The sequence below is a fragment of the Sphaeroforma arctica genome (assembly GCF_001186125.1).
Source record: "Sphaeroforma arctica JP610 unplaced genomic scaffold supercont1.185, whole genome shotgun sequence".
Taxonomy (NCBI): domain Eukaryota; class Ichthyosporea; order Ichthyophonida; genus Sphaeroforma; species Sphaeroforma arctica.
In genome coordinates, this window is record NW_014040373.1 from 1,083 (window position 1) to 16,569 (window position 15,487).

General features: G+C 44.0%; 4 protein-coding genes across 4 annotated transcripts; 2 read left to right on the forward strand and 2 right to left on the reverse strand.

Annotated features, from left to right (window-relative positions):
* Positions 1 to 292: 292 nt before the first annotated feature.
* On the forward strand, positions 293 to 489 carry SARC_03574 (hypothetical protein; the record flags this gene model as incomplete). The annotated part of the gene is made up of 1 exon (XM_014302611.1): positions 293 to 489. A coding segment is annotated over one exon (197 nt), but the record flags the coding sequence as incomplete, so codon positions are not given.
* A 244-nt stretch (positions 490 to 733) lies between these two features.
* SARC_03575 (hypothetical protein) lies at positions 734 to 2,312 on the forward strand. Its single transcript, XM_014302612.1, has 3 exons — positions 734 to 1,445; positions 1,610 to 1,800; positions 2,176 to 2,312. The coding sequence occupies exons 1-3, from the start codon at positions 1,052 to 1,054 to the stop codon at positions 2,200 to 2,202; spliced, it is 612 nt and encodes a 203-aa protein (XP_014158087.1). The 5' UTR covers positions 734 to 1,051; the 3' UTR covers positions 2,203 to 2,312.
* Positions 2,313 to 4,349: 2,037 nt separating this feature from the next.
* On the reverse strand, positions 4,350 to 8,416 carry SARC_03576 (hypothetical protein; the record flags this gene model as incomplete). Its single annotated transcript, XM_014302613.1, has 6 exons — positions 8,332 to 8,416; positions 7,352 to 7,415; positions 6,489 to 6,669; positions 5,934 to 6,084; positions 5,139 to 5,351; positions 4,350 to 4,440 (listed from the first exon to the last, which is right to left on the reverse strand). Exons 1-6 carry the CDS (start codon positions 8,364 to 8,366, stop codon positions 4,350 to 4,352), a joined length of 735 nt encoding a protein of 244 aa, XP_014158088.1. The 5' UTR covers positions 8,367 to 8,416.
* Positions 8,417 to 9,058: 642 nt separating this feature from the next.
* On the reverse strand, positions 9,059 to 9,752 carry SARC_03577 (hypothetical protein; the record flags this gene model as incomplete). Its single annotated transcript, XM_014302614.1, has 2 exons — positions 9,059 to 9,174; positions 9,563 to 9,752. The coding sequence occupies 2 exons, from the start codon at positions 9,750 to 9,752 to the stop codon at positions 9,059 to 9,061; spliced, it is 306 nt and encodes a 101-aa protein (XP_014158089.1).
* Positions 9,753 to 15,487: the final 5,735 nt, after the last annotated feature.

Sequence of the window (15,487 nt, forward strand, 5' to 3'; positions counted from 1 at the left end):
ATGTACGGGTACAGATCTTATGACGTAAATATATACACCTAAAACAACACATCATAAAGACATTTTCCCCTGTGCAAGCGACAAACTAATTACATAAGAAGCGATTATTGTTAATATGGGTATGCCAATCTAAAAATGTTTTAGTTGTGTCCTGAAATATTTTTTCAAAACATGCATCAAACAGTCGGCTATGTATTTTTTTACTAAAAAAAACAAAATCGTATTTAGAATATTCACTATTTACGATCGACTGCGACCTTCCCTGCCTGCCCGCCTCCCGGCCTGCCCTCAGACTACTCTCTAGTAGAGGTACTTCCCACCACGGTCACCACCCAAGAGGCCATGACCCAGTCACCCAGGACCCAAACGCCAAGAGGGAAACCCCTGGAGCCCGCCGGCCCATCAGTGGTCAGCGACTCCGAATTCCGGACCCCGGGGGGCCGCCAGCCTTTCTATCAGCACAAAAGAAAATCAAACATCATGACGTAAACAGTTCGCAATACATTTAATAAACAGAGTAAATATTTTTTTATACAAATAAATACAAACTGGAGGGAGTGATCACCAGAAGAAGAAAAAATTGCCTCAGTGAGTCAGTGACTATTATTTTAGTTATGTACTGATAGTCTGACACTATTATTAATGTACAGAGAAGGAATGGTATCAAAATTAATATTTTCTCCAATTGGAGGAATTCCTTATTTGGGCAAATGTTTGCGATTTCTGGAAATAACTGGACAGTGAAGACTGAAGACTGGGGCACTGGGCGTCTGGGCCGCACTCGGGTCATCTCGGAGGACAACACCGTGACTGATTAGTGATTACGACAGTCTCGACTTTCGCGTAGATATGTACAAACAAGATATGCGAAACTGACCACAACAACAAGAGCGATATTGTCATCTGTAAAATATTAATATTTACAATATAAACACAAGTGTGAAATCAAATATATAATGTAAACAAGTCCGTTGAATATAAAACAACTGCGTGCTGCTTCCCCTCGCTCAGTATTATTGCTATCTTAAGTATCAACAGGTAGTAGAACAATATGGGAAGGTTTAGAGATCGTCGCAACTCGGGCTCTGGCTCAGGCTCCGGCTCTGGTGAAGAGTCCTCCGATGACGAGGGTCGTCCTCGCACTTACCGCATGCGTGAGAAACTTATCGATATCGGAGACGATTACCAGATCATGTACCTTAAGAATAAGATCCGCCGAAAGCACGAATTCACAGCCAACAACAAGAAGGCCCGCATTCGTACCACCTTCCACATGCAAACTGCCGATGGTGATACTGTGTACAAGTTCCACAAGAAAAAGATGCGTCTAAGAGACACGTACGAGATCGAGAACGGTGACGACGACGAGGTAGCCAAGATTCACAAGGATCTCGTCAACATTATCCGCGACAAGTTCGATGTATCTCGTGAAGATGGCAATGACAGTAAGTAGCAACAACACTGCTGCGAAGTGATAAGCCTCACCCTTATTTTCAGATGTTATTTTTTGTAGTTCCTTCGATAAGTTTAACTCTACGCGCTTTTCCTTGCTCGCCCAACCTTTCTAATTGATTATTTTACAATATTCTTTCTAATTTAAATTCTGCAGTCGAAATTGAGGGCTCGATTATCCGAAAGAACTACGAATACAAGGACAAAGAGACCGGTGAAGTGATCGCCAAGGTGCACGACTGCTGGATTGACCCCGTCGCCGAGGCCTACGAAATCGAGATCGAGCCTGGACAGGATGTAGCCTTCATTCTGACCATTGCCGCCGCTGTGGAGGCCATGAGTCTGGATGTATGTATATATATACTTATATATTGAGTGTGCCTGCAGGCATGCTTGTGTAACTGTCTATGCGGCGCCAGCTGTATCTCAAGCTCTCCCTTGCCATTTGTATGTATGTGGCTGTGTATTCTGTATGTCCGTGGTCTTCTCATGTTTTTTGGTTGAAATTGTGATAATCCCATCACTCGTACTTGCCCGCGGATGACCATGCTTTCAAGGTCACATTAGTGACCAATATATGCTTCCTGTTCGCCTAGTCGCTATCCAGCACAATAATTCCTTCTATTCGCAGTCTTTAGATGGTTTTATCTACGTACGATTGTATGGATATCTTTAACTCTTTTTCAAGCTTACCTAACAACGGGCTTCTTCACTTCCTTATAGGACGAGGATGGCTCTGGTTCCGACTAAGCGTAGCCTCTCGTGGCGCTATTTTGGGAGCAGCAATACACTCAAACTTGTGATGAACACCTCATACCCGTGTACTAGCTACATTCGAAATAAAATGTATCTAAAATGTTATCATGGCCTATTGTATCATTTTTATAAATATTGAATACATAAATATCATGTATTTATATGTATATTACATTATGATATATATATATATATATTACATGGTATATTATTATATTAATTTATTGTTATGATGATTTATTAGTGTATTCTATTTTTTGTGTAAATGTCATTGTTGGGATATATGCTTCCTCTGTCTCTAGGTAGAGAGTACTCTCGAACATTCTACCTTGTGAGGAATTTGCAGCATTTCTCAAGAAAAAAAAAGGTATTCGCCTTGTTGTCGAGACTGCACTCGTATCTCTATTATGTTATCTTAAGGGGCGACAAAACTTACTACATACTTGTTAGCACACGTATTCCGGGACAATACCGGTTTCATAGTTCTAACCCCATGCAGAAGCTGCACTTCCTCTCATCCACCCTTAACAGTCTGTGCATGAGGAATCTAGTTTCCATCAAGAAGGCATTTATATACTATTTGCGAGGCTGTTATGTTAATCTGTATTTGAGTTGCAGGCAGTGCAGTGTCTCTGACTGACTGACCTTATACGTGGTTGCGATACGTTGATTGTCACTCCATAGTACTCGGTTATGGTGTTGGGTGGATGTTTCATAGTATTGGGAGCTAGCGCCGAGTAAGCCGGTACTATACTTGCTCTACCTGACTGCAACCCATGCACACTCCACTGCATATCGGCGCAGTGATACGTGAGTTCCCCAAATGCCCGTGATGCGGGCTGAGCCCTCGAACCCTGCGGATAGCAATACCCTCTGCCCGTTGCAACACTATATCTCATCGCCCAATCCAGGCGCACTGGGTTCACAGTACAAGCCGTCCCAATAGACTGCTGTCTAGTGGGAATGTACGCGCCCTGAACCAGTTCCTCTGTTGCTGTATATACACATGCGAGGTGTGTCCTCGACTATTCTAGCTTGCCCCAGCCCCCTTCTGCCCGAGCATACGCTGCAAAACGTTGCAAGACGTTATGTAGAGCCACGTCGATCCAAAGGTATGCTTGACATCGCCTAAGCGTCCTGTGCTGCAGTTCCGCACCATGGCAACCCTGTGTGTGCGGCGCTGCAGGCGTCCGATCTTAATGGGATAGCGAGGTACATCGCACTTTACAATTACTAGTCCGTTCAGCGTTATTATGCTCGCTAATCTAACGTATACTGTTCTAATCTGCATAGCACTTTGCCCGAAGTACGGTATCCCACAGGCCGAAATCGTATAGCGGCTGATGATCTCATAGAATTGCAGATCTGGTGGTTGAAAGCCTAAGTTGGCCCTCCTCAGCGAAATGAGATTCCAGGAAAACGCTCGATATATATAAAAGTTCCCATCCGTCGAATAGCTGTGTATGCCCACAATTATTCGGCGGCATGTGGTTCGAGTGTGCTCCTGATGACACTGTCCGCACTGATGTCACAACCTTGTTGTGCACTTGAGAAGGTTGTGTTGAGAACTGTATGTGCAGCTGAAGAGGAATCTCAATCTCTCGGAAACCTTCCACTGCGTATATCTGACAGTGCGGGTATGACTTGCCCTTGCTCACGCCCAACATTTCTGTGGATACCATTTCGGACGTTTATTCCGTTTGGTTCTATTTTTACTTTTCTACTTCTAGAGAGTCATGATACCATCCATCGATATGACGGCGATTCACAGATGCCATTGCTCAAAATGCCGTTGAAGAAACTCCGTGCATTCAACCGTGTGAGAATGCCAAAGATTTCATCAATCGATGCTTGGGAATGCCATGGATGCCTCTGGTCGAATCATTGAGAAATGCCGCAGACATGCATCGAACACATGACTGCGACGGCCCTATCAGTCACTCCGCTAGCAGACTGCGAATGTCCTCACATGTCACTCATCAGTGGACAGGCTCATACGTTCTCAATCGCCCCTCAGAGGGTCAGAAATGTCACAGATCGCCCTCAGCTACTGGTGAACGAGCTAACTAATTTTTTATTCTCTCCGCCTATCTATGTAGATGAACCTCCGGGATGGCTGTTCCAGTTCAACAGCCCCAAATTTATTCGTCCGCTTCGCCGTCTAGCTTGTCCTCTAATTCGGCGATGGCGTGCTCCATATCCTCGCGCGTCATCTGCCTCCTGTCGTATCTCCTGAGTTGAGTACCACAAGACAGCAGTCAAACAAATCAGCATCAACTAGAACAAGCGAGGCAGCACGAAGTATGGAACGGATGCATGCACATACACATACACATGTGACATGCACATACACATACACATGTGACATGCACATACACATACACATGTGACATGCACATACACATACACATGTGAAGGGCGCACGTGCCAGGTGTACATGAATAAGCAATCTGCACGCAAAAATGGAAAACACAGACAATGCACGCACAGGTTGAGAAAGAAAGTATAGGCAGCAATATGCACGCAAAAATGCAAAACACAGACAATGCACACGCAGGTTGAGACAGAAAGTATAGGCAGGACACACAGGCGACGCAGGGATGAGTTCAGTACATGAGTGTACGAATATAAGAATTGAGTATATAAATGCCTAATACATGTGTGTGTGTGTGTAGGGCGTAGGCAAATGCAATAGATGTGCGCAGAAGCTACAGCACACGAACGCCGTACGAGTACACTCTCAAACTAAACACACACCACAAACGCATACTTATACACATACAGACGTACACATACATACATACATACACACATACATGCAGACATACACGCACTCATCCACACTCACAGGCTCAGAAATCACACACGCACGAAGAACCTCTTTGACCCGTACGCTCAAGAAAGATACAAAGAGAAGTGCATCTGCGTACCCGTGCGAAGAGTTTTGCGCAGTGGGTGCATGAGATATATTGGATATGTTGGACTCTGTGGCGGGCAATTTCTTGGCTCTGGCAGTGTCTGTTGTAGGGGCGCCATCAGTTGTAGCCATTCTGGTGAGGGTTGCCGATACGCTCAGTTTAGCCACCAGCCCACTACCAGGGTCGTGGAGATCGAATTCGCTATGGTCGTCTCCAGTCGGATTGCTGTCAATGGATAGAATTTAGGAATGGAAATGAATTGGGGCTAAGATTTGGCTCGGGGTGCAGGAAAAATGGGTGCTGGAAGTGCGGATTTCGGGTGAGAATATAATTGAGATTCAATTGGAATATAAGTGAGTCAATTGGAATCAAAGTGGGATTCAATTGGAATCAAAGTGGGACTCAATTGGAATCAAAGTGGGACTCAATTGGAATAAAAGTGGAATTCAATTGGAATAAAAGTGGGATTCAATTGGAACAAATGTAGGATTCAATTGGAATATAAGTGAGATTCAGTTGGACCGTTCGTTGTTAAATGCAATTCACTGCAGAACAGGAACCAATCCACGTGAGAACAATATAGAGATAGTGCACACTCACGAGACCAAGCAATCTAACCAAGGCAATAAACCCTGAATCCCCTCTCCTTATGCATTGAATCACAAACAAAAGAAGAACACGAACAACACGTCAATACACTGGCCTCAGGTCGGGGACAAATGTCTTCCGCTCTCCTGACACAAGGCTCGTTCATTGGTCCTTACTAAACATCTCACCTCCAATCGCATCATCTCACAAACAACTTACCGGAGCACGAATTCTATGTGGGGCAGTGCGATGGAGCCAGAGGTGGTCTGTGCTGTGTTGCTGGTGTCTGGTAGTAACATCTTGGCCACTCCCACGCCAAACAGCTTAGACACGCCACCCAGGTCATCGAACATTTCAATCTCTATGCTATCTGATGTGTGTTCCTGCATGGAGCATGGTATGCCGTTTGTGTTAATACGTTTATAGCATATACGCTGTCAGCCATAATCTGTATTAGAATTGTCTGTCTTGCTTAGATGTGGCTTGTTTAATACCGCTTGTGCAGGAGATAGAAAGTGGTCCGACTTTAATATATTCTCATGCTAATTATGTTCCCACACACCAACCCAATCTCGTATGTCCATGAATATCAATTTCTCACTTTGTCACATACCTAATTGATTTTGAACTGTGCTCACACGGCAAATAACCGTCGCACATCAGAAAACATCCAGCTCTTAAACACCCAAAGAAATTAATACACCAACTAATATCAAGTACTCTCATACCAGAACCATTTCGTACGTTGATTCTATCATTTCCTTACAGACACACCTTTAGTTTCATGCATAATGACATAATATATTATCGAATTCTCACATGCCAAATTAATCTCGTATGTCAGTGTAGCACCAGACCAATCGGGCACCGCCGTGCGTGAGGAGGGCGTCTTCTTGCGTTGGCAATTGACTAGAACAAACAGATTCCGGTTCGGTTTTCGCTTGGAATCGGACACCTGTCATGCGAATACAAGTCTAGTTGTACGTTAAATTGTAAGGGAGATCTGTGTCGGTTTGAAAGTGTTTGCATTGTTCGTTCTTTATAGATCTTCTATGTGTAGTAGGTTCCGATAGCAGAACTTCCATTCAGGGATTGAAGCACATGATACAACTTTCCATACACCATCCCTTACCATTTAAACGTAATGCTACTTTTAGAGGCGTCTCGAAACCACATCAAGAAACACGTGCGCAGAAACTGGCGTATGCGCATAAGAACTTATTAGACCTGCCTTTGTAAAGCCTATACGATGTGCCTGTGCGTGCAAGATATGATAGATACGTCCAACACAACAACACTTGCGACAGGCAAAGACAAGTGCCCATACGCCGCATGTAAGCGCTACTGCATGACATGACAAAGAAATGGCCAGCTAATAAGCTCATGGTGTACATGTGGCTTCTGTGAGTCACACTCGAAGCCACCCAAACAATACAGTTCGGGACAGCCGCCATTGCGTTAGAGATTGTTCACAGGGCAGGGCAAGACAAGACAAGAACGACCAACTCTTTTAACCAGTGGAATGTGGCGCAGCAGTCACGTGGGCCTCCATGCTTGGCAATAGAACCGATCCAGCATTCACAATGTGTGGTCAACTAGCTCAATACGCATACAACTGGCTAGTGAGGTTCACTTACCTTTGACAGGGTGCATTTGGGAAAGCGCAGCTTCAAGCGATGCGTGGGTTCCTTATCATGGTTACTGTTCGGTGTCAAAACAAGCCAATGAAATGAGCGCATTGCGGAACGAACGAATGGCTGGAATATATCCCTTAGTAACACTGTACATGCCTTATTGCGCCAATATGTTGAGTATGTGAAAAATGTACAAACAGAAGTGTTTTTGGGAATCAGTTTTTTCACCGGCGCAAAGCTAAGCAAGAAAAATTGGCACTACAAGTACCAATTGAAAGCTTAAAAGGAAACCCGAGCACGCGGTATAGAAAGCACGGGCACGAAACATGAACACTCATGTGTGCATAGATCTCTGTAAACACACAAAATAGGTCAAGGAGACAGCACAGCAAGACACGGCCATTGGTAAGTGTCTAAGTGGAGCGATACAAAGGCGCATACGTGCAATGCAGACAACCCATATGGGGTAGACGTCTACGAATACAAAATAAGTCTATGAGCTGACCGCTAGAACAACCCCACAGATAGTGCGCCATCGAGAAGGGCTTCCCATGTGCACGTGGTGTATACTGGCCCTGTTTTTCAAGCTACACAATCACACAATTTGCGCGCCAACTTCTCGCTGACCTGCTTATTGAGTTCTCTACCCGTATTCCATTCATCACGCATTAGGTAGAGGATATTGTCGGGCCCTGAACAAGAGTAGCGTGTACTGGCGTATAGCTTTTAGGGTTTAGGTTTTTTTTACCCTAAACCCTAAAACCTTAAAACGTTAAAACGCCCCGGCCAATTGTCTGGGACGCAATGCGATTACAAACACGGTATATGCGAACTAGGTTTGCCCTGAATACAGAAATTGAATAGATACATCGCAATCAAATATATTCAGAGACTGAAAACCTTGAAATTGGGACTAAATGTCATTTAAAAAAGGTCCTCATACGCATGAAACGCTTCACCTCCTCACATAGAAAATCACATACGTATATGGGATGGTGATGGCACCAGGGAACACCATCTCGTCTAAAATTATTTTTTTGATCTTTCTTTCCAAGAAACTGGCAATCTGTGCAGTGTAGATGAAGCAACGCAGGGCGTGAGAGTCGAAACCACTTCTGTTTGTTCTGTTGCCGAGGTGGAGATTTCTGTTTGAATTTTTGCGGATATTTGCACACATGTACGCGTGTGTATTTCTGCACCATATACAGATATACGTTCATATGTGTTCTTATAGCGTATATCCTCTCGCCAGTGTGAATTACGATGTTTTGATGTACACCAATACACGTGCATGTGAATGCTCACGCCTGTGTTTCGACGAATGTATATGTCAGACTAAGCACATAAACAAATCAAATCAAAAATTGTTCCCAACTCTAAACCAACTACACTGTGCAGATATGGGGATTGCCTATGCAAGCGACTGCCACTTTGACACCTCATGACACCAGACGGATGTCCCACTTCACACCGCGGCCGAAACTCGGACATCGCGTTAGAGGCACGGCACAACTACCCTTAGACATACGCAACAGATACCGGAAGCATGCTGCTAATTTCACAATCAAGCCATCCAGAATCTGTAGCTTGCCATTTCCTGGGTAGGCCAAGACCACCCATATGAAACGCGAAAGCGCCATTGTACGCACGCCATGTTGGTCACTTTAAACGCACCCGGTCTTACACTAGGCGACTTTCACTCGCATGCACCTAGTGATCCCTATAACAAACCTTGGGTGACACAAAGGAACCGGCCTTGAAGCGCATCCTGAGTTCGATTAGCGGCGCTTCGTTGAAACACACCTGCAAGTGCGTCGTATTGGATCCTGCACACACACGACGGAAGACATAACAAGAAGCAATAATGAGGATTTTAGATACAACGTCATGATGCAGTGAACCCTTCGCGTGCTCTATTTCTGTACGCCTTCCTTCGCCTATCCATGTGCAAATTCTCGAGTACGTGTGTCTTATGTCTGCGGATTGCATGGAAACTACGATCCCTATGGCTATAGCTAGTACCAAACGGGCGCGGAGTTAAACAAGACCTAGAAGAGTACATACTTCATAGCTAACTAGATATGCAAACTGAGGCCTTAGCTAAGTACATAGAGCCGCAATCGACGGGGTGCTCATGCAATATATCAAATACAGCCAATAATACACATAGCACAAAGTACAGCTCACAACCACAAGGGGCCAATACACGCATACTTATCGCCAAGCTGCCCTTAATCAGAGGAATGGACACCGTAATCTGTATCTGAAGGTTTAGAGCCGTCAGCATGGCTTCGGCACGGCATTTGATACCACCTTCGTACTCCAATGTGGCCGATACCAAGGACTGGCTCTCATCAGCCATGATTAACTGCACGGACCGCAGCTGTGGTAGTTGCTCGCCCATCTGGACTGGTACGATGGGATAGTAAAAGCAGTACATGAAAAAACTGGGCTGTATTACTTCTTCGCATATCTGATTGATGATACAGAATAGCAAAGTGCGGTACAATAAGAAGTGTGGGCTATGGGCCACACTCGCCCATCTGACCTGACTTAACAGAAGGATAAAGTGCGGTCCATGGAATTGCGGGGTGTGATACTTTTTATCCCATTCGGATGATGTGATGGAATGAAGGGGTGTGGTAAATGAATATACTGGGCCATATTAATTCGTTGCCCATCTGGACCTATTTAACCGTATAACGTAGCGTGGTACAAGGAGTGTGAGCTGTGGTACTTGCTCGCCCATCAGCCACATGAGATTTGTGGGCTGTGCTACCTACACACAATCTAGACAGACATGACCAAGTGCTACAGTGTGGTACATGAGAATACTGGGCTATATCACTTCACTGCCCATCGCTCTAATGGGGAAGTCTCACCAATCATTCACAAGGAAACTGCACTATAACCATCACCACATGCATTGTCAGTGAATAACATCAACGCCGACGACGCCAGCATGTCACACCTATCACACCCAGAAAGAAAGTACTCTTGGATAGTAACACATCGGTACATACATTCGAGGATCTTGACGTACGACAAGAATGTGATATCCTTCTCGGTCAGCTGTTCAGAGTCGAAGGTGAGCTTCTCAGTGAACTGTTTGTAGGTAATTGTGAGTAGACAATTGCTGAGGGTTAGGCGTAAAATGCCTAAAGACATGGTAATGGATCGAGGATTGGGCACAGAAGACCTAAAGATAAGGTAATGGATGTTACGAAGAACGAGGGTGTACTCAATCACCCCTGAGGTTTGAGTTTACGGTGAGTGATGCGAAGTCTGCCATCCATTATTGAGTGTCAAAGAGCAGACGATAAAGGGAGGGGAAAGAAGTGATATTTAGACAACGAGGCACCAGTTTCAGAGATTGAACAAGGAGAACAAAGAATGAACGACCGTTGATAGAAAAGCCGATTGCATTTATTGCTAGTGAAAATCGCCCCGAGGGTGTGAAAAGGTAGCGAGCGAATTGGGTTCTGATCAACCCTAAATCCAAACCAAATCTCGGAATTTCGACGATGAATATATCTAAGGAGCGCGGCTGCGAGTGTTCGAGGATAAAAGAAATTGTGATATGGGGATGCAGTGGGATACGGACCGATTCCATACAGTGCATTTGTGGGCCTATCTCGAACGACGCGCGTGTGTCAAGGTAGATCAATGCAGATTTAGTGATGTGATACGGAAGTGGGTGCAAAACGAAGACACGCCCCAGGAATCTGAACCCAGGAGGTGGAGATATATTGCTCCGCAGTATGGCAATTGGCAACGGATTAAGACAAAACCAAAACAAGTAAGTCAATAGTAGGAAAAGAGCCGCATGAGCTGACACGAGTCAGCCGGAATATATAATTTGTGTGTGTTGCCAGACGTGCATGTAATGTAAGCCTACGCGATGAAAGGCAGTCCGACAATACAACTGGCCCCACTTGATACGGCATACTACCGTTTAATACAACGGACTACTGTTTGATACAATGTAGTACTCTTTGGTACACCACAGTACGACTTATCACAGTTCGGTACCATCTGATACGATCAGTGCCCCATCATGCGACACAGTCCCACTCGATCTGACACATAACCATTCAATACGACACACCGCCATCTGGTACGACATAGGACCATTTAGTTCAACATGCGCAAACTTACCGAGTCCTCCAGTGGCTCACGGCCCACAAAGTCGTAGACAATCTTGTGTACGATATTATTGAACCACTCGCAGGTCTCTGCGGCGTTTGACTTATAGCGCGCCCGATCTGCGTAGAGACAACGCATTTGTAACATGTTTCAAATGCACACATGCAAGTCCTTTTCAGAATACGATCGGTGACATAACGCCACGTGTCAGCGTGTGTCGTACAATTGCACTTATTGCAGCATATAGACCCTCACATAACTCGCCATACGTAGGTGGACAAGCCCTTTACAACGCCCGTACATACGCCACTGCCAGTAAATTGCGTCTGATTCGTTTTGACATGTATTAGCACCACTAGAAGCATCATTTATACACAATAAGCTCCAAAGATTTGACGAAAATTCTTCAAGTATACACATTTTCGAGGCAACATATGACAGGGCCGTGCTATAGGCTCGTGTGAAATATCGTCCTTCTGAACTAGATCTACATACAACCGCTGCTAGTCCGCTTACACTACGCACAGATACAGATATACTGAATGTGATATGCACCACACAATGAAATGTCCTGTATTCAACGTAGCCATCGCATATGCTCGCACCAATTTGTATGTACGTATGTCTGGATAATGCCCACATTCTCAAACGTTCGCGTGGTGACCACATGTCCTTGACACACAGTGCACATACTCTTAACATAGTCTGGTATCCTCGGGGGAGCACTCTCCATGACAGGTAAGGGTGTCTCCGGTAAATCATTCTGCCGCCATAGCCACTGCAGCCCTCGTATGAATAGAACTTCTGCAATCAGGTTTGGATTGAGGCTATGAGAAACATAGAACATAGCTATAGCCATATATCTGAAGTAGCAACTCAATTGTGTATCAAGTCGGGGACGTGTGATGCAACTGTGCAGGTCGACCCATACCCATTCTACTGTAAGTGAACAGACATGGTTAGCACATTCGCTCAGAGAAAGGCGGTGGGTATCAAATTTGTCCTCAAAGTTCTAACAAGACAACATCCAACCCGATTCGAGGCGAGTAAAGTAAACCTAAATACACATAAGTATATGCAAGTGCGAAGTGAGAACTGTGAGTCGAGAGTTTTGACTGATGTCAGAGCATGCAGCCCGGAACAACTTGTGTATGCGCCCAAATGATACGTACCATTACTTCCGGACTATATGATTCGCCGTTAGCCATCATGCATGTAAATACATACCCTCTAAACATAATACAAAATGTAATTACTTTCGCACACGCATATATGCGTATTGTATCAATGTACTGTGATTGCACACCAAATGTGCGCTAAAGTGACGGCAAGGCACTATAGTAGGCATAAAAATTGCGAATATGCGGCCCACTTACCTAATATGATGGCTAGTACCACACCGGTATAGAACCCACAGGAGAACAGATCGTAGGTAAATAAGTCAAATTTACTCATCTTTGTGTCCAGTAGCGTGTATGCATATGGTAGTGTATGCAGATAATGCGCTATGACCGATTTTATATACAATTATAATAATTATTGGTTACGAATGCAATCTGGTTGCTCCAGCAAAAACCAGAAGACCTCAAGAAAGCAGAACGTTTGTAGAATGTGATGTACACAACCTTGATATACAAAAGTACATGTATTGAAGGAATGTACTGTATTGAGGATGTATCCTTACTTCTTCTCGGTGTGTACAATCTATTACCCGCACAGCATAGTTCTGAATAGTGGCAATATACGTATGTATAGTCGATGAGTGTTCTACACTACAGTAAAAGTTCCTCTTTATAGAATGCTACTGTAAATATAGACTCTATAGTCACTTCCTACATATTCTCAATATATTTACATAAACGCTTCTAGCGAACCGGTCTTTTGAACCAAACACCTACTGATTGAAGCGATTACCGCAGGCCAACATACATATTTCAATATTCTGTGAAGAAAAAATTAATATATTTGATACAAATAGAACTAAAACATACGTACGGTAATAGCTAAGGGCATATCATGTTGAAGGTCATGTAACTCATGCGGCAAGTGAGCAAGGTGCAACGTAATGGTCGATTATTTACGGTCTGACAGGCTGTGTCGCAGGCATAAGCTCACCTGGAATTGAACGTGATATAGTTTTATGATAATATTAGTTGGAACCATGTTGAATTTACATAGTATTTTGTGCTGATTTGTATTGCAGACTCAGATCTTCCGCATCAAAACAGCTGTGTTGGCCTACAGGATCCATAGCAAACAGATCATATGTTGATTTGAAGTCATGAGGTGGCAGCTACGTATGGTCAATAAATCCTACGCTGCAATACAATCAACCGAAGGTGTCAATCAATTTATTTCTTAACTACAGTCTATATACAAAGTATTAGATTGCGAATGTGCTCTAGGCTAGTGTTGTGGTGTGGGCAATCACTGCGGCGTGTATTTTGGCTCAGTTAAGATTCTCGTTTGTTTGTGTGCGACAACTGAGTTGTCAGTTGATTATCCAAGAAAATACGACACTCTAGTACTTATATGCTTATTTGCTTGCTTACTTGCCTGCTTGCTTGCTTGCTTGCTTGCTTGCTTGCTTGCTTGCTTGCTTGCTTGCTTGCTTGCTTGCTTGCTTGCTTGCTTGCTTGCTTGCTGGCTTGCTTGCTTGCTTGCGAGGAATGCATATGAGTTCAAAAGGATATTTGAATCTATCCAACTGATTCATACAATTCTCTCGGGTCCATTTGTGCAATTTTCTTTTTGACAAGTACACATACAAGCGACATATCCGGTTATAGGACAGTACAAGATAGAAGAGATGCGTTTCGTTGTCCAGATACAATTTGATTGTACATGTTACTTGGGTGAATCATGTTTGACCTGCGTGTTGTGAATCGCGTTTCGTTCTTTATTGAAGTTTGTGTTACCAATTGTGGCTATCATTGTGTGCTACCTGTGAGGTGAAATTCACAGTAGTCTTCCGCTGTAGAAACCGTTTTTCAATTCTCACCCGGATGACTTTGACAACACAAAAGAGCCTGCCCTGGACGGATCATGTAAGCAGATATATATACCTACATATTTCGGTATTGTGTAAAATACGACTCTGTATATACATACATATACACCACTGTCATAATAGACAACATTCTACATAGAGCAACCTATACATATATTGGTATACAAGACGCATCATACAGCTCGGAAAATGGTTCCCACCACCAGAGGTCAAGGGCAACCACGCGGAAAGCATGGTAAGGCATCAAAATGCATAGCCAATCCCTTATATCTGCTGAGCCAATCATTGCTACATATGTCATCGTTAAATATTTTAGAGCGCACCCCATACGTGTGTGTGGAGTATGTATGTATGTAAATCATACACCAACAATATGTATCGGTGATTCTCTGAATCGGTTGCTTAGTTATCTTAAGTCTTGCATACCCAATATAGGCGATACTGGAACATCCTCTGGCGACCCAAATGTACCTGAGACTTCGCCTGATAGGACTACGCCTGAACCGCGCGAGGGTTCGGGATCTGCACCAAACACAGAGGGCTCAGCGGGACATGAAGAAGTAGCGCATTTTTATAAACAGTATCTCGATCGAGTAGGCAAACCGAGTAAGTATTGTTGTGAAACTATATTTCTGGCCATCGTACAATTATTTGTGTATGTGTTTGGAGGATTCGGGCTTGGGGATGCAACATGCATATTCACCTTTTGTTTCCTTTATTTTATGTAGTTAGCGTGAACACTTCAGGTGTTAACGTCAAGTATTCGCTCATCTTACAACCAATGCAGGGTGTGTCCTAAACCATATTCCCGTCTGTAAAACTAATCAGCATGAGCAATAGCATATTTGTATGTATATATATATATGTGTGTGTGTGTGTATGTGTGTGTGTGTGTGTATGTGTGTGTGTGTGTGTGTGTGTGTGTGTGTGTGTGTGTGTGTGTGTGTGTGTGTGTGTGTGTGTGTGTGTGTGTGTGTGTGTGT

Bases quoted from the DNA above. Each gene is read 5' to 3' on its own strand.
- SARC_03575 (XM_014302612.1), top strand. From the start codon at position 1,052: ATGGGAAGGTTTAGAGATCGTCGCAACTCGGGCTCTGGCTCAGGCTCC. The intron at 1,446-1,609 runs GTAAGTAGCAAC...TAAATTCTGCAG, and splicing joins TCGTGAAGATGGCAATGACA to TCGAAATTGAGGGCTCGATT. The intron at 1,801-2,175 runs GTATGTATATAT...ACTTCCTTATAG, and splicing joins TGGAGGCCATGAGTCTGGAT to GACGAGGATGGCTCTGGTTC.